Below are 22,343 nucleotides of genomic sequence, written 5' to 3'. Positions count from 1 at the left end.
GAGTTTCCAACATATGGTTTTAACTGTGAATTTGGCTGGGGCTCTCACAAGACCTTCTGCCACTGGGAACATGACAATCACGTGCAGCTCAAGTGGAGTGTGTTGACCAGCAAGACGGGACCCATTCAGGATCACACAGGTATCACAGAGTTCACTTCGGCTGCATGGCTTTGCAGATTCTCTTTGATTCCGAGGCTGTGTTACTGGGAGGGTTTCTAATGTCTGTGAATTTAGTGGGGTAGGAATTACTACAGGCATTCACACGTGCTATTATTTTCTAGAATTAACAATGTCTCTTTCCCTAGTAGCAAGAAGCATAGGGCAAATCATAGTAATGCCCCTTGAAGTTGGCCACTGATTGGCCTCCTTGAAAACAGCAAATTGGGCAAGGATGTATGAATTAGCATTCATCTTATCCTTTTTTTTTTTTTTTTTTTTTTTGAAATGGAGTCTCACACTGTTGCCCGGGCTGGAATGCAATGGCACTAGCTCCACTCACTGCAACCTCCGCCTCCTGGCTTCACACGATTCTCCTGCCTCAGCCTCCCAAGTACCTGCGATTACAGGCATACACCACCACACCCAGCTAATTTTTTGTATTTTTAGTAGAGACGGGATTTCACCATGTTGGCCAGGCTGGTCTCGAACTCCTGACCTTGTGATCCACCCACCTCAGCTTCCCAAAGTGCTGGGATTATAGGTGTGAGGCACCGCAACTAGCCTCATCTTATACTTTTTCTGAACTTCTTATTTTGGGCAATTTCAAACATATTCGCAAATGGAAAAGAAATAGTAGAATGAATTCTCTATGTGCACGACCCTGCTTCAACAATTATCAGATCATAGGAAACTTAATTTATGTCTGTCATCCCTGACTCTGAATTATTTTCAAACAAGTCCAAGCATATATTATGTCCCCTCGTTTATTTTACAACTAAAGAAACAATTCACAATGCTTGCTCTCTCCCGACCCTTGAAGGGGAGGTGGGGCAAGATGGTGTGGGATTCTTATTCACTGAGGAAAGATTGAAAGTGTAGTGTATTTCCTTTGAGCAGGTAGAAACCTCACCATGCCCTAGATCACAACCCTCCTACCACCTCCTGCCTTACTTTCTTCCTAAGATTAATTGGTGGGGGAAGAATGGGTTGGGGGACAGAAAAAGCTGGCAGCTTCTCCAGTGAACTCTATTATCTGCCCCCTTCCTGCTACCCACCTAGTCATTTCACTGCCCAACTTGAAGTACAGTATAAAGGACCAGCAGGCTGGACGTGGTGGCTCACGCCTGTAATCCCAGCACTTTGGGAGGCCAGAACAGGAGAATCAGTTGAGTTAGAGAGTTAGAGATCAGCCTGGGCAACATAGCAAGATACTGACACTACAAAGTAAAAATTTTTTTAAAATCAGCCAGGCATTAAGGGCGCACGCTTGTAGTCCCAGCTACTCAGAGTCTGTTTTAGCATCCTTTGAGCCTAGGAGTTCAAGGCTGCAGTGACCTATAATCACACCATTGCACTCCAGCCTGGGTGACAGAATTAGAACCTGTCTCTAAAGAGAACAAAATAAAAATTAAAAATAAAGAAATAAATAACCAGCCATGTCTGGCCCAACACACACGCGCGCACACACACACACACACACACACATACACACTCACAACAAACGGCCAATCCATGAACTTCTGCACCCACTCAGAAATACTTACAGAGCACTGCTTGCTCAAGTAGTGGCTTCCCAAAAGGTACCCCAGTGGGACATTTGCTGATGCTAGGAAATCTCATTAAGTTCTCCCCATCTTGGCTCTTTGGGTGAGTGAGTCAGTGGACTGATGGCTGGGCCAAGGGTACTTCATGCCTTTCCCATTTTGTGGTTCACTTTTCTCCCAGTGAATATAACCATTAAATAGGTTGAATAGGCCTCCTTCCACCACGGCCACCTCCTTGCCTAATGAGAATGACAAGGAAATTGGATAAAATTGGACTCCTTCAAATCTGAGACACTTTCAATTGAATCTTAAGACAGGCAGTTTTAGAAAACTTAAAATACTTTGACTGTAAATGGCACTGTACATATAAATGGCATCAAATTAACTAAATGCAATTAGCCAAAATGAAGGCAGTAATGGTGGAAAAATTGATGCAAAGTGAAGCAAAATGGCTCAGTAGGATCTGACATTCAAAGGAGGTTAAAAGCTATGTTAGCCAGAGACAAAAGCTAAAAGGCTTGCAGAAGTAAAGTGCTAATTGAGAAAATGAAGACAGAGTTCCTGACCCAGAACTGTGATAAAACCCTTGAAAGGGAAAATATCAGTGCTTTATGTGTTAGAGTATCAGAGAAGGAGAGCTTGTCGTAGATTAACAGCTGAGAAGTGCGATTCCTTCAAAAGGGTTTGACTCTTTTGTTCTCTCAGCCACCCAGATTTACTTGGCAGTTGTGCCAGGTCAGCTCCGACTAGAAAGAGCCCCTGCAGTTCTAGAAACACAATCATTTGTGTAGAGAGATGGGTGAGCCCGACATCTGAAAGGCAGGAACTACTTGTTAACAGGAAAAAGATCCAGATGAAAAGAGCCCTTCACGAAGCTCCCGCGCATAGACTGACATTAGAGAGTAGATGGTGCTTTTTTTATAATATTATTTGGTGAAACTTTGCAAGCCAGACATTGGGTTGTTTAAAAAGAAAATGAACACTAGCTAGGTAAAATATCCTGCTGCTTATCGAAAAGCATCCCATTTGCTTGGTTTTCTGCATTTGACCTCTAAGAATGGAACTAGGTACCTCCTTTCAGAGGATTCCTGAAGTCTGGCATCTCTCCCTGGTTCACTGAACAAGTGGTATTTGAGAAGCTCTGTTACAGGGCAGATGCTGACTTGGGCACTGGAAATACACGTGTAAAGGAAGAGGTCCCTACGCTTGAGGAACTCGCAGTCTGATCATGGTTGGGAAGCGACCACAGTGCAGTTCAGTGAGGGCTTCCAATGGCAGAGGCCAGTGACAATGGACCATGTAAAAGATGACGGAAGAGGGGTCAAGGAAAGCAGCCCTGTCTCGGACACCGGCTGAGCTAGGCTTATTTTACTGGCTCATGTTTGGTGTGCTTTGCCCAGGTTTTTGTATGGGAAGCAGTTAGATAGAAGCAGAGTGTGCATGACTTTGGGAACTACCTCCTTGCCTAATGAGATTGACAAGGAAATTGATGAAATTGGATTCCTTCCATTTTCACTGAGTAGAGCAGAAGTTTGTGGATCGGGTGTTTATTGTGAGTGTGTGTGAGTGTGTGTGTGTGTGTGTGTTTGGCAGGACACTGCTGGTTCTTTATACTATACCTTAAGTTGGTGATGCAGTGACCAGGAGGAAAACAGGATGGGGGTGGATAAAAGGTCCATTGGAGGGGCTGCCAGCGCTCCCTCTTTGTGAAGAAGTGTGGGTAGGCTGCAGGCAGTGAGCAGCCTCTGAAGAATTCTAAGCAGAGGAGCACCACGAGCAGTTTTAATTTATATGTTTATTTATTTAAGACAGGGTCTCTGTTGCCTAGGTTGGAGTGCAGTGGTGTGATCTTGGCTCACTCCATCCTTCACCTCCCAGGTTCAAGCGATTCTCCTGTCTCAGCCTCCTAAGTAGCTGTAGTCCCAGCTACTTAGGACTACAGCTACGTAGGAGCTACTACAGATGCACGCCACCAAGCCTGGCTAATTTTTGTATTTTTGGTAGAGACATGTTTTTGTCATGTTGGCCAGTCTGGTCTCGGACTCCTGACCTCAGGTGATTCAGCCACCTCGGCTTCCCAAAGTGCTGGGATTACAGGCGTGGACCACCGCGCCCGGCCACACGAGCATATTTAAAGACCACAGCGTGAGAAGTCAGGGACCATAAGAACTTCCTCAGGCAGAGGATTCTTGAAATCTGGCATCTCTCCTAGTGCACTGAACAGGCATCATTTGAGAAGCCCTGTTACATGGCAGATGCTGTGTTGGGCACTGGAAATACAGGTATGAAGGAGGGGGTCTCTGTGCTTGAGGAACTTACTGTCTAGTTGTGGATGGGAAGTGATTATGGTGCAGTTGAGTGAGGATGTCCAATGGGAGAGCATCCCTCTACCTACGTCCATTTCTCTCCTTCTTTCTAACACCCATTCTCTGACTAGCCTCAATAAACTTTGAGCAATGAGCTCAATAAGTGGGATTAAGACATGGCAGCAGCATTGCCAATTTCAGTCTTTTTTCCGTAAGATTGAGGGGACAGAGGCACGATGGGTGTATTTTTTTCCCATCGTGGTGGATTCATCACAGTGAAATGGCACCTTCCCACAGACAAGTAATCACATCTTGATAAATTAGTGGGCAAAACAAATCCTAAGTGTGAATGGATCAGCTCAGTCACAGAGGACACCTGCAAGGTCAGAGAGCGAGAGGGACATTCATCCTGCAGTATCAAACCTACTGCTAGAGCTGCCATTTGTGAACACCCTTCCTTTATGATTCCACCCGTTGGCTTGAAGAAGGGTGGGCTCTCACATAAGCAGCCAGGTAAGGAAAGGAAGCTGCCCATGAACACGTCCACATCCACCTGGACACTGTTGACACAGGCAAGCAGAAAGGAGTATGTGCCCACGTGTGCACAGTGAGAAAGCACCTTGCAAACACACAAGTCTCTTGGGCAACAAACACAACCTCTTGCTGCCCACTGAGGCCCGAGCAGCAGATTCACACTTAATCAGGTGAGGTGTTAGAGAAGATGATTTCTATTTGCAGAGCCAACAGTGAAACATGAGCTGTGTGTTTAGACCAGGTGGTGGCAGGAGGAAATGTTCCCAGTGGGGGTCATTAAAAGCGAAGCCAAGAGAAAGTCCTTGCAGTTCAGCAAGTGTCTAAGTTGCCAAAATGGCACGTTCTAATGAACCTCAACAAGGCAACCTTGCCTCTCCTTGAGCCAGAAGCCCACATCAAATAGAGGCAGGGCTCACAGTAGAGATTCAAGCTCTCAGGTGTGTTTAAGGAATTCAAAAACCATGAAAACAAACTACGGGAAAAATAATCTGAACTTGAAAAGTGTAAAAAAAAGATTACTACATTATTAGGAAAAACTACTGGTTTATGATTATCAAGCAGTCATAGTGACAGAAATTTCATTAATCAGAAGTCCTGCTGCTCAAATGATAAATAAAAATACATCTCAATGATTTCATTTAATGCATGTGTTCACATGGGTGCTGCAGTGTGATCTTAAAGTTGCATAAAAACAGGGTTTCTTGGGCCCAGCGTGGTGGATCATGCCTGTAATCCCAGCATTTTGGGAGGCCAAGGTGGGAGGATTGCTTGAGGCCAGGAGTTTGAGACTAGCCTGGGCAACATAGCAAGATTCTATCTCTACTTAAAAAAAAAAATTAATCTTTTTAAGAACTAGCTGAGCATGGTGGCATGGGCCCGTAGTCATAGCTACTCAGAATGCTGAGGCAGGATGATCACTTGAACCAAGGAGTTTGAGGCTGCATTGAGCTATGATCACACCACTGCATCCCAACCTGGGCAACAGGAGTGTCTAACATAATAAATAAATAAATAAATAAGGTTTCTCTAAGAAGAGCCAGGAGTTTTCAGTCCAGTCTATGCAGACTTTGCTTTCAGTTTGCTTGTGATGGTGCAAATGCCAGCTTGAGGCATAGCATGTGTCCATATGAAAATGCATTCCATTATAAGTAGTATCCTAATTAGTGCCACTCAGCCTTCCCCTAATCAAATGTCCATTTTGCAAGAGCTGAGAGCAGGGCCTTAGGTGCCCATGAGGTCCCCAAGTGTGCACACTTATCCCTTTCCACTACGTATTTGGGTTCTTGGTGCTCAGCGCAGGAAGCTTTTGATTAGTGAGACTTGAAAGAAGAGAGATAAAAGTGTGGTAATCCTGGCCACTCTCCCTAACACAGTTCTTTGTCACAGCAGGAGATGGCAACTTCATCTATTCCCAAGCTGACGAAAATCAGAAGGGCAAAGTGGCTCGCCTGGTGAGCCCTGTGGTTTATTCCCAGAACTCTGCCCACTGCATGACCTTCTGGTATCACATGTCTGGGTCCCACGTCGGCACACTCAGGGTCAAACTGCGCTACCAGAAGCCAGAGGAGTACGATCAGCTGGTCTGGATGGCCATTGGACACCAAGGTGACCACTGGAAGGAAGGGCGTGTCTTGCTCCACAAGTCTCTGAAACTTTATCAGGTATGACCTCTTCCCAAGGCTGGGGAGGGCAGTGGCTGCAGGAATACTGAGATGATATGTTGGAGGCTGTGCAAATGAGACATGGGAATTATTCCGAAATTATTTCCAGTGTTTCCCAACCCTGAGATATTGCTGCAATGATAACCACCTTAATAGCAGATTTCACAGTCTCCTAGATTGCAGGAATAGAACCAATTTGCTGAGAAGGAACACAAAGGGCTTCCGTGTCATCTATTTCTGGGCTTTCACAATGTATCATTCCTTTTGTTTGCTGCTTTCTCCTGTTTTAAAGTTTGTATTATAAGAAGAGAGTGTAAGGAGAAGGTGCATACCATCACCAGGCAGCTAATGTGGATTGATGAGTGAAGTCTGTGTTACGCTGAATCTGATGAATTTAATTTATGTGCCGTAGCTGGAGCTGAACAAGCATTTGTAAACACTGCCATGTGAGATGAGCATTTCAATACTGTGAAAATGATCTTATTTTGTTAGGTGATTTTCGAGGGTGAAATCGGAAAAGGAAACCTTGGTGGGATTGCTGTGGATGACATTAGTATTAATAACCACATTTCACAAGAAGATTGTGCAAGTAAGTATGAGCTGCTGTAGAAACCAATGGAGTACTTGCCCAGGGCAAGACTCTTGCCAATATCATGGCCTTTGTTTTGCTCATTTCTACCTAGAATTTCGGTGTGGCCTCTCGGCACATCATAGGAAATGCGTATTCTGGTGCAACAGGGCATACAATCAGCCCAATTTACCTGTGTCTGCCCCGTCACCTACCCTAGGTCCTTCATAATGGCTGCTTGATACCTATAAAACTCCACAAATAATGCAGAATCCAAAGATGATAGCTAAGAAGACCCAGCTTACAAGCTATAGATGCCATACCGAAACATTTTGATGAACAGTGGAAAGTCAGACATCTGGATAATTTCAAATATCTGGGTGTATAAACAAAACAGCAGGCCTCTGAAAACTTTGATCAGAATAAGTTTAATTAAGAATACATTGTTAATGAACCATAAAAGCCATAATTCTTTGCTTTATCACAAGTAGATGTTTCTGACTTTTAAAATATCTGAAATGACTTAAAGGACTTCAATGAGATTCAGAGACTTGGCCTAGTATTTCAGAATTGGTCTTTATGGGTCTTGTACTAGGTGGATGTAAGACATAGAAAACCAATTCATATTCCCTAGTTCTTGATATATAATTACAAATAGCATTACTAATGGCAGTGTAATAGCACAGTAATTAGTCTTCAGCTCCATTTGCTACATTGAAACTTTTGTTATACATCATTATATAATAGGATGTTAATTATAACAAAATGGGATAAGCCTATTGGGCAAATTTAAGACAAAGGAGGTCTGTTGGCTGTAATGGGGGTTTTGATCATTTCAGCAACTTACAAAGCTTTTATTATATAATATATTGAATATATATAATCCCTAAAGCGGCAATAATTTGATAGGATCCATTGAAGAAATTGGGCAAAAAGAAAGGAGCAATGAATAAAGGCTTGCTTCTTCATACTATTAAAGGGAATCTGCTTAGTGCTGCACTACTTAGCAAATCTTCACAAGAATGATAAGGCTTAATAGTTTAGTTGCAACTCCTTTACAAATTATCCACATCCATATCTACACTGCTGTAAAAATGTGTATTTCATGTAGTAACACAGTGTCTGTGATTTCTTCACTTCTCCATTCCAAAGTGAGAGTGATGATGGTGATGTTTTGGGATGTGAGAACAAACTCCACAGACTAAAACAAAGAAACGAAATTAAATTCAGTTCAACAAGTTCTAACGAAATTCAATTCGGTTCAACAAGTTCTAACTGACCACATACCATATGCAAAGCAGCATGCGGATGCTCCAGTGAAAGTACATGGCTGAGCCGGGTGCAGTGGCTCACGTCTGTCATCCCAGCACTTTGGGAGGCCGAGGCAGGAGGATCATTTGAGATCAGGAGTTTAGGACCAGCCTGGCCAACATGGCAAAACCCCATCTCTACTAAAAAATACAAAAATTAGCTGGGCGTGGTGGCACGCAGCTGTAGTAATCCCAGCTACTCGGAAGGCTGAGGCAGGAGAATTGCTTGAACCCAGGAGGCGGAAGTTGCAGTGAGCCAAGGTCGTACCATTGCACTCCAGCCTAGGCCACAGAGCAAGACCCCATTTCAAAAAAAAAGAAAAAGGAAGGAAGGAAGGAAGGGAGAAAAGAAAAGAAAGCACATAGTTGAGACAATTCTATGGGACTTTTTCTTTTCTTGTGATTTGTCCATTTAGCTGTAGTTGCTGCCAGACATTGTAGTGGGAAATTCACAGCTACGGCTCCATTTAAACCACTTTGTTTATTTGTTTATGCTGCTACCAATAAAAATATGTGTAAGACAATTGTACAATGATTCATCAAATATGCATCCTTGAACATCTGGGTGTGGATGCTATGAGATTATCAACTATTTATTAATCTTTCATTCATTCATACATAGAACAAATATCTATTAAAGCACCTATGATGTGCTAGACACTGTTGTAAATGCTGGAATACAGCAGTGGACAAAGCACTCAAAAATTCCTGCTCTGTACTTAGTACCACAGGAATACTGGAACTCTACTTCTTCAATAGCTATTTTATGTATTTATCTATTTTTGTAATACACAGGGCACAGTCTCTTGCCTCAAAGAGTTGGCATACTATTAGAGAAGCCAAACTAACGCACACTAAATTTAGGAAGCAGTTATCTACAAACTATAGGATGGTCACCATATGTACGAATCTACTTCAGTAGAACCTATATTCACCAGATTTTTTTCCACATTTCAGATGCCAAAACCATGTCTCTTCCCCCTTCTCTTCTTTTTTTTTTTTTTTTCAATTTGTTGTTGTTGTTTTTGCTTTTTTGAGACAGGCTCTTGCTTCCGTCACCCAGGGTGGAGTGCCGTGGCACCATCATGGCTCACTGTAAACTCCGTCTCCTGGGCACAAGCTCTCCTTCCACCTCAGCCTCCTAAGCAGCTGGAAAGCTAATTTTTTTATTTTTGTAGAGATGGGATCTCACTATGTTGCCCAGGCTGGTCCTAAACTCCTAGCCTAATGTGGTTCTCCTGCCTTGCCCTCTCAAAGTGCCGGAATTATAGGCACGAGCCAGCATACCCAGCCCACCCTTGTCTCCTAAAACAACAGATTCTGCTAGCAGCGGTGCTACCTGGATTTAGATATGGCACCTTAAAGGCAGTGTTGTGATGTCACATTACCAATTTCCCGGTCATTTAACATTGCCTCTTTATTGATCTGTTTGGTGATTTCTGATTGAACTAAAAAATCCAAAAGGAGCCCAGTAGACATGTGTGTGTGTGTGTGTGTGTGTGTGCATGTACCTAAAGGTTTGTGTAGTTTGGTGCATTATATTTTGATGGCAGTTCAAATATCTCTTTCAATTTTGTTTGACTTGTCAGAACCAGCAGACCTGGATAAAAAGAACCCAGAAATTAAAATTGATGAAACAGGTAAATTTGTCTTGCTGACCAATTTTAAAAAAATTTTACTATGGCTTTCATTGTGTTTATGAAGAAACTTTGTGGAACTCTAATACACTGGTATGTCAAAAAGTTCAAATAAAAAACATCTATGCCCATGGCCCTGGGTTGGTGCTGTGGATCGGATTGTGCGCACAGAGTACCCACTTCCGAGCTGCCCATAAGACTTGGGGAGCCTCGGTGACGGGTCCTGCTTGTACACCTGGTTGAGCCTGGGAAGTGTGCTCACCCTGGCCCTTCCCTGCCCAGTCTAGAGGTGGAACATAAAGGATAATCAGCTCAAACACACTCAGTTTATCACTACAAAGACAGAAAATTAGTGAAGACTATTTCCATACACAGTTATTTGAAACCAACCCAAATTCTTCTGTTTGTTGATATCCAGCTAGGATCTTTAAGAGACCAGAACCCAATTTCTGAGATAATCCATTGTGTTTGATTCATCTTTTCCCATCTTCCTCTACTGGAAACTTGGTTTTGTGATGATGATGATGATGATGATAAGAAGGATTTATTGAAGAGTTAGTATGTTCTGAGCACTTTACTTACCTGATCTTTTTCTTTTCTTTTTTTCTTGAGACAGAGTCTGTCTCTGTCACCCAGGCTTGGAGTGCAGTGGTGTGATCTCAGCTCACTGCAGCCTCCACCTGCCAGGTTCAAGCGATTTTCCTGCCTCAACCTTCCGAGCAGACTACAGGCCCACACCACCACACCCAACTTATTTTTTTGTCTTCTGTAAGGTGGAGTTTCACCATGTTGCCCAGGCTGGTCTTGAATTCCTTAGCTTAAGCAATTCCCTGGCCTCAGCCTCCTAAAGTGCTGGGATTACAGGCGTGAGCCACGGCACCCGTCCTACATACCTTATCTTATTTAATCCTCACAGCAGCTCTAGGGGTTGTATTTGTCCCCATTTTACAGATAGTGAGACTGAAACTTAAGTAGCATAGCTAATTAGGTGGTAGCCTCACACTTTAGCCTGATGAACTATAAATGTGTGTTTTTGCTGAACGCTGCTTTGTGATCAAATGCAAGACCTTTGATCAGAGTTAGGCCTTGCCTGGTATTAGTCTATTCCCAGAAGTTTCCAGATCTCCCAGCCAGCATTGTGGGCTGTTGGACACTTGCTCCACCATCACTCACAGCTGCTGTGTGGATGGTGCTGCACCCTTATCATCAATGCATGTCAGCATCTGTTGCCCTTAGAAATGGGCTCCTACTCTATGGCCAGCCGTGGACTTCATAGAGACAAATAAATATTGCACCTTGCTGTTAGTAATATGAACACATTACCAAGTCCACACAGAGATGTAAACTTTATTAGAGGTTGTTTCAAAACAATATTTCATCAAGGGAGAGAGTATTAATATGCCCCAAGGCTTGTTTTCTCTTGGTTAGGGATTTGCATCTCATATTTTTAGTTTTCTTTGATTGGAATCTTTGTTGATCAGAACACCATTAAGTAAACCCCAGGCATATTGTGCGTTAACATTTTCATCCCGTTTCTAGTACCAGGTAATTAGGCTCAAAGCTCCCATGTTAACAATTTCTCCTGTTCCACTCTAAAGAAAACAAGTCTCCAGTGACTGAGCTGCAGAGCAGTGCAACTGTCTCCAGTTAAACTACCAGGGCTGCAAAGATGCTGATTATTAGTAAATGTCTTCTATTTGGCATGACAGACATGGTTTCTCGATTTGAGCCACACTCTGTTTACATGTCAGCAGCAAGCATTCTCTTGTTCTAAAAAATCACTCCTTCTTTACTGAAACTACTGTAGACTTTGGGCAAAATTCGTTTGACTTGACGATTTTCCATATGGGAGAACAAACACATGCATAAACCATGCCAGATCCTGGAAACAGCACCACGTAGAAGGGCAGCCATGAAGGTTTTTCTCGTGCCTGTTTTGGGGTTAGGTACATGCACTGGGAATGGTAAAATCCCCTTGCTAGACTAATGTGTGACTAAGCATTTTGCAAAACTTAATGATCACCTATCTAGCCAAGGACTGTAAACACAGATTACAATCTAGGACAGATGGGGCTGCATGAAATCTGAATCAGATGAGCATGGAACCTCCCAGTTGATCCAGAATGGGTTGTTTCCACGTGCTAAGCAGTCTGTCAGAAGCCCCAGCGCCCACTCCCCTCTACCACCTCCCACACTTCTGTTCCCAACAATGAGTCAGATATGACAGGCAAAACTGGGGTGTGTGATTTGCTCCTGTTTCGTTCCTTTCTATTTTTCTGTCTGCTTTCATCTGGTCTGTTGGCGGTGCTCACGGAGACAATATTGTTTTTTTCCATAGGGAGCACGCCAGGATACGAAGGTGAAGGAGAAGGTGACAAGAATATCTCCAGGAAGCCAGGCAATGTGTTGAAGACCTTAGACCCCATCCTCATCACCATCATAGCCATGAGCGCCCTGGGGGTCCTCCTGGGGGCTGTCTGTGGGGTCGTGCTGTACTGTGCCTGCTGGCATAATGGGATGTCAGAAAGAAACTTGTCTGCCCTGGAGAACTATAACTTTGAACTTGTGGATGGTGTGAAGTTGAAAAAAGACAAACTGAATACACAGAGTACTTATTCGGAGGCATGAAGGCAGACAGAGATGAAAAGACAGTCAAAGGATGGAAGTGGAAGGACGGGAGTGAGCTGGGGAGCTGTTGATCTTTCACTCTACAGGCTGGGAAGTGTGTTGATGACCACTGAGCCAGGCTTTTCTCAGGAGCTTCAGTGAGTATGGCTGACAGACATGGACAAGGAGCTGTGTTCACCATCGGACTCATGTGCAGTCAGCTTGTTTCCTGTTGGTTTCATTTGAATAATCAGATGCTGGTGTTGAGACCAAGTATGATTGACATAATCATTCATTTCGACCCCTCCTGCCCCTCTCTCTCTCTCTCCTCTCCCCTTTATGGATTCTTTTTGGAAACTGAGCGAAATCCAAGATGCTGGCACCAAGCGTATTCCGTGTGGCCCTTTGGATGGACATGCTACCTGAAACCCAGTGCCCAGAATATACTAGAATCACCGCATTTCAGTGGACTCCTGAAGTTGTACTTGTGTATAATTGCCCGCGTCGTGCATAGGCAAAGAAGGATTAGGCTGTTTTCTTTTTAAAGTACTGTAGCCTCAGTACTGGTATAGTGTGTCAGCTCTGTTTACGAAGCAATACTGTCCAGTTTTCTTGCTGTTTTTCCGGTGTTGTACTAAACCTCGTGCTTGTGAACTCCATACAGAAAACGGTGCCATCCCTGAACACGGCTGGCCACTGGGTATACTGCTGACAACCGTGACAACAAAAACACAAATCCTTGGCACTGGCTAGTCTATGTCCTCTCAAGTGCCTTTTTGTTTGTACTGGTTCATTGTGTTACATTAACGACCCACTCTGTTTCTTGCTGGTGAAAGCCCTACTCTTTAGTCAAACCCTGGTGGCCCACTGACTAAGAAGAAAGTTTATTTTCGTGTGAGACGTCAGCCCCTCCGGGCAGGCAAGGGCTCTGAAGATTTGGCAACGTGGCTTAATTGTTCTGCTTTTTCTGTAGTTCAATTTCATGTTTCTTGACCCTTTTGTATAAAGCTGCAATATTCTCTCTTATTGTTCTTTCATATGGAATGTATTTTCAAATGTAAACTCTCTTCTCTTTCTCTCTCCTATCTCTCTGTCTTTTTTCTCTCTTAGAATTGGAGGATTTGCCATTGTCCAGGAAAGAAACTTGCAGCTTTAACCTGCTGGGAATGGCAAACGATTTTACTAGACTTTATGTTTAAAAATAAATAAATAAGGGAAATTCCTAACTTTGCCCTCCAAAGTCTAACTTTGGTTTTCTTGTTAACTGGTTAAAGTGACAGTATCTTTTTTCCTTATCTATTCTATTCAAAATGACCTTTGATAGAAATGTTGGCATTTAGTAGAAATAGTGATAAGTTGAGGAAAGAAATAATACAAATTGGCTTTCAAGTGAGACCCAAAGGAAGAACTGGATAAAATCTTCCAAATCCAAAAGCATGAGATTTTTCTATCCAAATATGCAAAAATGACCCAAGAGAACTTTCTTATTTTGCTACTGAGTCACACAAGGGAAGTGGAAGGAAGAACAGTTAATTTAAGAATGAAACTATAAATCCTGATGCCTGGGGGTCAAGTATTTTAAGATAAGAGGGGGAAAAACACATAAAGTCAAAACAAATGTTTTAAAAATTCATGACAGCAACCTTGAAAAAATAGACTTAAATGAATGCTTCTAGAAACTTCCAGCGGCTCACAAAGAATAAGCCTGCCTTAGGGCTGGCAACATCTAAGCCTCTAACAGCACAGGGAAGCAAATATCTTACCAGGCAGCCTATGAATTAACCCAAAGAAGCTTTGGTTGGTTTTGGTGGATTTTTATCATGCCATGTTGGACATGAGATTTTTTAGATCTTCCTTCCCACATTGCTAGACGTCTCACTCAAAGACATTTGTTGGGAGTCACATTTGCATCATAGATGAGACAGTCCATTCATCTTAGTTAAATTGGATTGAGAATGCCTTTTGTTTCCAGGAAAGTATTGATCACCATGAAAGAAGAATAGTTTTTTGTCCCCAGAGACATTCATTTAGTTGATATAATCCTACCAGAAGGAAGGCACTAAGAAACACTCGTTTGTTGTTTTTAAAGGCAACAGACTTAAAGTTGTCCTCAGCCAAGGAAAAATGATACTGCAACTTTAAAATTTAAAGTATCTTGCACTGATAAATATATTTAAAAATTATATGTTTATAAAGTTATTAATTTGTAAAGGCAGTGTTACAAAATGTTCAGTTTATATTGTTTTAGATTGTTTTGTAATTTTTAAAGGTGTAAAATAACATATTTTTTCTTTATGGAAATCTATAAAACTTTCTGTAGTAAAATGTTTTCATTTTACTGGTATATTATTGCTTCATGTTTTGTACCATCATAAGACTTTGTGCAGATTTTTTTTACAGAAATTATTATTTTCTATGACAATATGACACTTGTAAATTGTTGTTTCAAAATGAACAGCGAAGCCTTAACTTTAAATGACATTTGTATTCTCAGACACTGAGTAGCATAAAAACCACATAGAACTGAACTGTAACTTAAATTCCAAACTATGACTACTACATTCCAAAGAAACAGTTGAATTAAACATTTTCATAAAATATCCCACACCTGATGGCTTTTATTATATTAGCACTGTTCTAGTTAAAGAAGTTGGTGACATGCCACTATCCAATAAATTTCAAGATTTTTAAAAATTCTCTTTTTAAAAATATCCTGATAAGGAGAGAAGATTAAGAAGACATTTTCTGAAAGTAGAATCTCAACTCACATTGGACCCTGTCATGATAAGGAATACAGAATTTGATGTTAGGAATGGAAATGATCCTAAATTGTGTGTCAAATGTTCTATATTTCATTTGGTAAAGTTTCTTTTATCGTATTCACTCATAACTTGGTAAGTTTTGTTCTTGCAGAAAATAGTAATGAACCTGACAGTATTTATTCATGCACCCATGCTGCATTTAGGTAATGGGAAAAGTTGGGTATGACATTACAACTGGCTGTTTGGTAATTCTTAGGAAAGTTTTATTCCATCTAGGACCAGAATAATAGGAAAAATAATAACAATAACAAAGACAACAGAAGTGTCAAGTCAAAGGGGCCCTTTTTACCACAAAACTGGCCTCGCTTAATTTCTATTACTCACAGACCAATAAGTCTTTCTCTACTACCGTCCTCTGACTGTAGGAAAACGTATTCCTGGAAGCACAGGAACTCCCTGAGGAGTGGGCTGCTTTGGACAGCCAGGCTCCATTAATCAATATTTCCTCCACTTCCTGCTTTTCTCTGGACACTTATGCCTTTTTGCATTTTCCAAGATTAACCAAGAATAGAAAATTTTCCCTAATGCATGGGTTTTTAGGTCTCTCTACTCACAGAAAAGAGTCAGAGATAGAGAATCACTTTACTAAAGTTACATTTTACCTAAATTCACGGATGTTTCCAGAAAAATATGATGACTTCCAAGGGGTCTATTAGAATGAATCCACACATACTTTCGGAAAAATGCTAAGGGCCATGCACTAATACTATCTCTGTTTCATTGTTTGAGAAGAACTTCAACATGAATGCTGTTCACTCTTTTCCCTAGTTAGAGACTAAGCTAGGCTTTTCGTACTAGGTTTAAGAAGCTAAATCGCTGTATAATACTTCCCAGATTCAGGACTGAAACATTTAACTTAAAACATAAAAATGATTTATTGTTGTGTCTCCTGTCTTCCCTGATAACTTATTAATTGCCACTTGGGCTGAACTGCACTGTATTTTTATGCAAATCAAATCGGCATTCCATAATGTTCCTGCTTCCCAATGGTAATTATAACAGTTTGTGTTGCATTAAAAAACAGTTTTGCCAAGAATTAGCTCTCTTTCCCTAATCTATATCCACTAAGGGATCTTAAGCAGAATTTCAACTTGGGGATTGAGAAACCTAGATGAAGGGACTATCACGTTGAGTAGAACTTAGCAGCAAGAAGCATGGAAGACAACGATGAGAACTGACTTTTTCCCCGCAATGTTCCAAAGAAACATTGAAAGATGATTCAGAGGAGAACATCACATTATCATACGCATGCAAGAAAGGTCCTAGGAGCTGATCCTATCATTTTAGGAGAGAAAGAGTATAGGGATTTCTATGGTGATGGCATTGCACTGCTATTTGTTGAAACACTAGCTGTTTTCACAGCAGCTCTGTGAAAGGTAAGTAAGTTAAGTTTTGTAATTATTCATTCCACTTTATAAATGAGGAATCCAAAGTTCAGAGAGGTTGAGTGATGAGTCCAGGATGTATCTGGTCTCATCTCTCCTCCATTCCACCCACCATTCCATAGTTCTGCATTAACTTGGGAGAGGTTCACATGGGGCCCGGCTGCCCAAAATGTGTCCCAAGAGGCAGCAATAGCAGCAGCATCACTGGAATCCTGTTAGAAATGCAGAGTCTGGGGCTGTGCCCCAGACCTGCTGAGTCATTTTAATAAGATCCCCAGACCACCTGTCATCACATTCGGATTTAAGAAGTCCCCACGTGGTCTGCTGCCACCTGAGCCAGGTGTGCAAAAGTTTGCATTGCTTCAGATGGTGGTGTCTGAACACAAAGCACTTTTCAGAAGCGTCTAAATACAATGCAGCCTGGAATAACAATGGTAAATTTAAAATCTCACTTAACCCAGAAGTGCGCTTTGTGGTCATTCTGCCTGATTACTTGTGGGGGGCCTAAAAGTGGGCTTTTCTGATAGAGAAGAGAGCCTGCTGATGTGGTAATTTGCTGGGTTAAAAACTTTAAAAGTGTGGCAGAAGCATAGCAAGTGCTCTTTTCCTTATCACAGTGCAGTCAGTGGAGAAAGGGGAATGCACACCAATATGTGAATATCCAATTCCTTCTATTCAAAACACGTTGCCTTACATAGCACACACAGCTTAATACCTTCCAAAGATATTAAATTCCTGAATGGTAAAACTAGATGGAACTCTATTTAATCTTTCTTATTAAAGAAAGTATCAGATAATAGAGCTTTGTGGTCAATAGTGGCTCCCAAGAGAGGGTTTTTCTATGCAGAAAAATTGTCTCATCTCCACATCTAAATGGAATTGTCCTGTAATGATGCGGGCGTTCACAAGTGTATAATATTCATAGCCGATAATCTAATTTTATCACTGCCCTGTAAATGGATTTGGAAAGTCGCTTGCTCTGGCAGAATGTTGGACTGGAAATGGACTCACTGTCCTGGAAGGGGCTTCTGAGTCTTGCCTTTGTGCAGCTTGGACAAGACAATGACTGACCCGGATGAGGAGCAGGTCTCTGTTCCTCATAATGCTCCTTTCAGTGATCTGGGCATCTCTGCCCCATCATTTCTGACATAAGCCAATTCCACACCCTTTTCTTAAGGCCCCGTTATCATTTTTTCAGATAGATGATGTTGGCAGTGCTCATGATCTTGATGTCATCCTGCCAGGGAGCCATTCCATCACCTATCAGGATTATCATTGCTCTAATTTTGTCCAACTTCTGAAATTTTTCAATGTTGATTAAATTGTTCCTTGACTTTGGATACGTGATATATTCAAAGCAGACTCAATTATTATGCTCTGATCTTTTGCAATTCTGCTGGAATTCAAGCCCTCCAACTATAAGAAACTCATTTTTAGAGTCTTAAACATGATTTCTGTTGGGTCAACTTTTAATTTTATTTATATTTAAGTCACCCAAATTCTCTTCACTTGTAAGAAGAAATACTCTTTCTGTTATGCAAATAACAAATTATCCCTTCTATTTAATTTTACCAACACATTAGAAAGTTTAGGTGGCTGGAGAGGTCCATGCAGTGGCAACAGTGTGATCTCTCCTTTGTACCCTAACACGCAGAGTCACTACAGTAGATATTTATGTTCCAACTACTCAGGAAGCACATTGTCAAATCCACTCTGCATAAATTTCTTAACTCCTTAATATCATAACCACTACAATTTCCTAAAGGTTTGCTTTGTACCAGAATTTGCTAGATACCTCAATTAATCCTTCAGGCTACCTTGTGATTTGGGCATATAAAAATAGGTTCAGAGAGGCTAAGAAAAGTAACTAATGTCACACAGCTAGTTGGTAAGGTGCATTTGCAAGATTCAAACCCAGGTCTGTCTAACACGAAGCTTACAATCCTAATAGCTACCCTATGCTGCTTTCTCAGTGTAAAGACATGGTCTTTCAGTTGCTACAGAAATGCTTTGCAGTGTGTTAAACTACGATCTCACTTTACTATTAGGCCTGGTATTAGTCAAGTTAGGTTAGGCTATAAGGTAAGAAATAAACTCCCAAATATTAGTGGATTAATCTATAAAGGTGTATTTGTTGCTCACACAATTTCTACTATGGGTCTGGTGGCTCTGCAGGGCAGCTCTGTTCCATGAAGCGATTCAAGGATCCAGGCTGGTTACCTCTTGCTGCCATACTAACCAGAACATGTGACTTCTAGTCTCTGTGCAAGAGAGAACTAGAAAGATGCTTACTGTCTTAGAGGCTTTAGCCTGGAGTTGACACAGACCCTACCACATTTCAAGGGCTCTGAGAAAAGAGGCGGAGCACTTGTATATTCAGTGAGCTGTTGGCATCTCTGCCACAGATTTCTTTTTTTTTTTTAATGAGACAGGGTCTTGCTATGTTGCCCAGCTTGGTCTCAAACTCCAGGGCTTAAGCAATCCCCCCTCCTTGGCCTCCCAAAGTGCTGGGATCGGAGGTATGACCCACTGCGCCCAGCCTCTGCCACAACTTTCAAGGGCAAAGCCACACTTCTGCCATAGAAGGGTAGATGAGATAATTCGCTATGCTTGTCATGTAGGGAAGTGAGGTTCTCCTCCGACTGGAAACCAACCATAATTTAGATGGAGCAGTCAAACAAGATGTCAAATGAGATGAGATGGCTCATGTCAAAGATGAGCCTCCTGAGTGTGGGACTGTGAGGGGCATCCTCCATGTGGAAGCAGATCAGGAGACAGGAAGTGAGGAATCGGCACTAAGAGCCTTTAGAATTACTTAAGCCCTTTGGGTTCAAAGAAAAAGGCTCTTAGGAGGCACCATGTGAAATGAGACAGGCTCTGAGTCCTGGGAACCAATGTTTACATTTCTCATGTGTGCTCGTGTATTTCCACTTGAGTTTCCCTTCATATTTAGTCATTTAGTATTCAGTAACTTCAGTAATATGCAGTGATTTTAAAGTCGCCATGCATCTCAGCTTTCCAAATGAGAGGGGAAGGATTTGTGTTTATATTTGGGCCAAAACCTAAGGAAGGAAGTCAAACAATATGTGGAACCCAATATCCACAATATTTGTGAATATTCCCATCCACAAGACTTCCTATCTCCACTACCTATTTTATTTCTTTCCCTAGAATTTATCACCTGTTAGTACAATATATACTTTACTGACTTATTTTATTATCTATCTACAGTATTAAAATACAGATTCCATGAGTGCACTGATTGTCATCCATTTAGTTTAGTGCACTATCTACAACACATGGAATAAACAGTACCTGGTACATGAGAGATGTTAAATCAGTATTTGTTGAATACTGGAACCATGGTTTGAAACCAGCCTAGGTAATATAGCAAGACGCCACTCTACAAAAAATTTTTTTAAGTTAGCCAGGTGTGGTAGTGTGTACCTGTAGTCTTAGCTAATTGGAAGACTGAGGTGGGAGGATCACTTGAGTCCAGGAGTTCAAGGCTGCGTGAGCCATGATTACGCTACAGCTCTCCAACCTGGTGACAGAGCAAAACGCTGTCTTAAGGGGGAAAAAAAAAGAAAGAAAGAAATGAGACATCAGGAGACTTTTAAAGTTGGGTGCAGGTTTAACCTACCTGGAGATCCTTCTTTTTCAGCAAGATCTTGGAGGATTACAGTCTCCATGTTTTTGGTTTTTGTTTTGTTTTGTTTTGTTTTCTTAAAAGAAATTTCTTTCACACCCTGCTTGTTCTTGAATTACTCTATACCAGGATGACACCTCCTCCACTACTTATCTCTTCTACAGAGACAAGCACTCCTCCTGCCTAAATTTCTTCTTTTCTTATCTCTACCCATCCTCACCACACAAAACTTATTGAGTGCAAAATCACTCATGGCTTCATCGCAGCTCCTCTCCCAGCAACTGGGCGAAGACCAACCTTTTGGATATTGTGTTGAACATGGCATAAAAGGTTAGCTCTGTGAGATGCCAGCATTAAGGATAGGTTTTAGAAACACAACCAGGCCACCTGCAGGATCAGTTAGGGAGGCAGACAGCTTCCTGAGTGGCATTATTTCAGGATTACTGAAAGGTCTCCAAACACCTAGCTCTGAGCCCGCCTCTCATTCAAAGACAGATTAAGCATACACTACTACTTTCCCTATTCCCTAGATTTTATTTTATATATAAAAACAATACTTTAAACATAATAAAAGTGTAATGAAGCTTAAAAAATAAATAAGTACAATAGCAGAATGGAAACGAAAAAATACAGGCAGAAAACGAGTAAGATAGACTATGAAACTTTTGAGTTAGTAGCTCAAATAGTAAACTAAAACTATATCCTATACAAGCAAGGAAGAAAATTAAGCAGACAGATCTGAGTGCAGTGGCTTACGCCTGTAATCCCAGCACTTTGGGAGGCCCGGGTGGGCGGATTGCTTGAGTCTAGGAGTTAGAGACCAGCCTAGGCAACATGGTGAGACCCTGTCTTTATTTAAAAAAAAATAGCCAGGTGTGGTGGTGTGCACCTCTGCTCCCAGCTACTCGGGAGGCTGAGGCAGAAGAATTGCTTGAACCTGGGAGGCTGAGTTTGCAGTGAGCTGAGACAGAGCGAGACTCCATCTCAATAATAATAATAATAGGAAAATTAAACAGACAGGGAGATAGAGAATGCTTAAAGACAGGTTACAAATGGTAAAAGAGAAAATATTGAAAAACAGAAATTGGGGGAAAAAAAGCCCTGCATCACAAAATTTTCCTCTACTAACTATGAAAATGAGACTAAAATAGCAAAACCCAGCAAAAATTATCACCTAAAGCAATTGAAACAGGTAATGGCTACAATCAATTTCAATGTACTTTCAAGCCTGAAATCCAAGAAACACAAAACTCTTGAGCCGGCAGGGAAGTGCCACACGGCCTGGCTTCCCACCTGATTCTGTCCCTCTGAGGGACACGTACAGCTGGATCAAAGAAATCCCGAGTCCTCACTGACAGTCAGCACCAAATCTTGAGTTACTCTGACTGAAAGGATGCCCTCATCCTTTTCCTTTCCTGACTGAGGAGAGCTGGAAGACCACTGGGAAAAACTGGTGGGACCTGGGGGGAGGCGGACACCATAAAGCTCTCTCTGAATTAGGGAAGCCCTCTGAAGCCCAGGGGTTTCCTCACCCTGAGAATGAGCTACACCCCACCATTAGGTGAAGGGTAACATGGTGATGCAGAGCTGTCTGGTTCACTGATTTCTTCCTTTAATAATTGTATCCCATGGCCGGGCACGGTGGCTCATGCCTGTAAATCCCAGCACTTTAGGAAGCCAAGGTGAGAGCTCAAGGTTGGGCGAGGAGTTCAAGGCTGCAAGGAGCTATGATCACACCACTGCACTCCAGCCTGGGCGACAGAGTGAGACCTTGTCTCTACAAACAAACAAATAAAATTATATGTATATATATACACACATATATATGTGTATATATATACATATATGTATATATATACACACATATATATGTGTATATATATACATATATGTATATATATACACACATATATGTGTATATATACACATATATGTATATATATACACACATATATGTGTATACACACACATATAGGATGTATATATACACACACACATATAGGATGTATATATATACACACACATATAGGATGTGTATATATATATATACATCCTAAACTTTCACCTGCACAAATGGCTGCCTAGAACAAAGACAACATTTCCCAACCCCCTAGGTGCTATGTGGCCATGTGATTATGTTTTAACCAATCATGTGGGAGAA

General features: G+C 41.6%; 1 protein-coding gene across 3 annotated transcripts in view; it reads left to right on the top strand.

Annotated features, from left to right (window-relative positions):
* NRP1 (neuropilin 1) overlaps positions 1 to 14,926 on the top strand; it is a 157,134-nt gene extending 142,208 nt beyond the window's left edge. For 2 of the 3 annotated variants that reach the window (XM_001143690.7, XM_001143771.8), the window contains exons 13-17: positions 2 to 139; positions 5,933 to 6,204; positions 6,697 to 6,793; positions 9,672 to 9,722; positions 12,058 to 14,926. In XM_001143690.7, the coding sequence (XP_001143690.1) occupies positions 2 to 139; positions 5,933 to 6,204; positions 6,697 to 6,793; positions 9,672 to 9,722; positions 12,058 to 12,347 (848 nt within the window). In that variant the 3' untranslated portion in view covers positions 12,348 to 14,926. The remainder of the gene's footprint in view (position 1; positions 140 to 5,932; positions 6,205 to 6,696; positions 6,794 to 9,671; positions 9,723 to 12,057) is intronic. The other variant, XM_507736.8, reaches the window with a different exon arrangement.
* The last annotated feature ends 7,417 nt before the right edge of the window (positions 14,927 to 22,343 follow it).

The sequence above is a fragment of the Pan troglodytes genome, chromosome 8 (genome assembly GCF_028858775.2).
Source record: "Pan troglodytes isolate AG18354 chromosome 8, NHGRI_mPanTro3-v2.0_pri, whole genome shotgun sequence".
Taxonomy (NCBI): domain Eukaryota; kingdom Metazoa; phylum Chordata; class Mammalia; order Primates; family Hominidae; genus Pan; species Pan troglodytes.
Note: the sequence above shows the minus strand (reverse complement) of the source record. Positions and strands in the feature narration are given on the sequence as shown.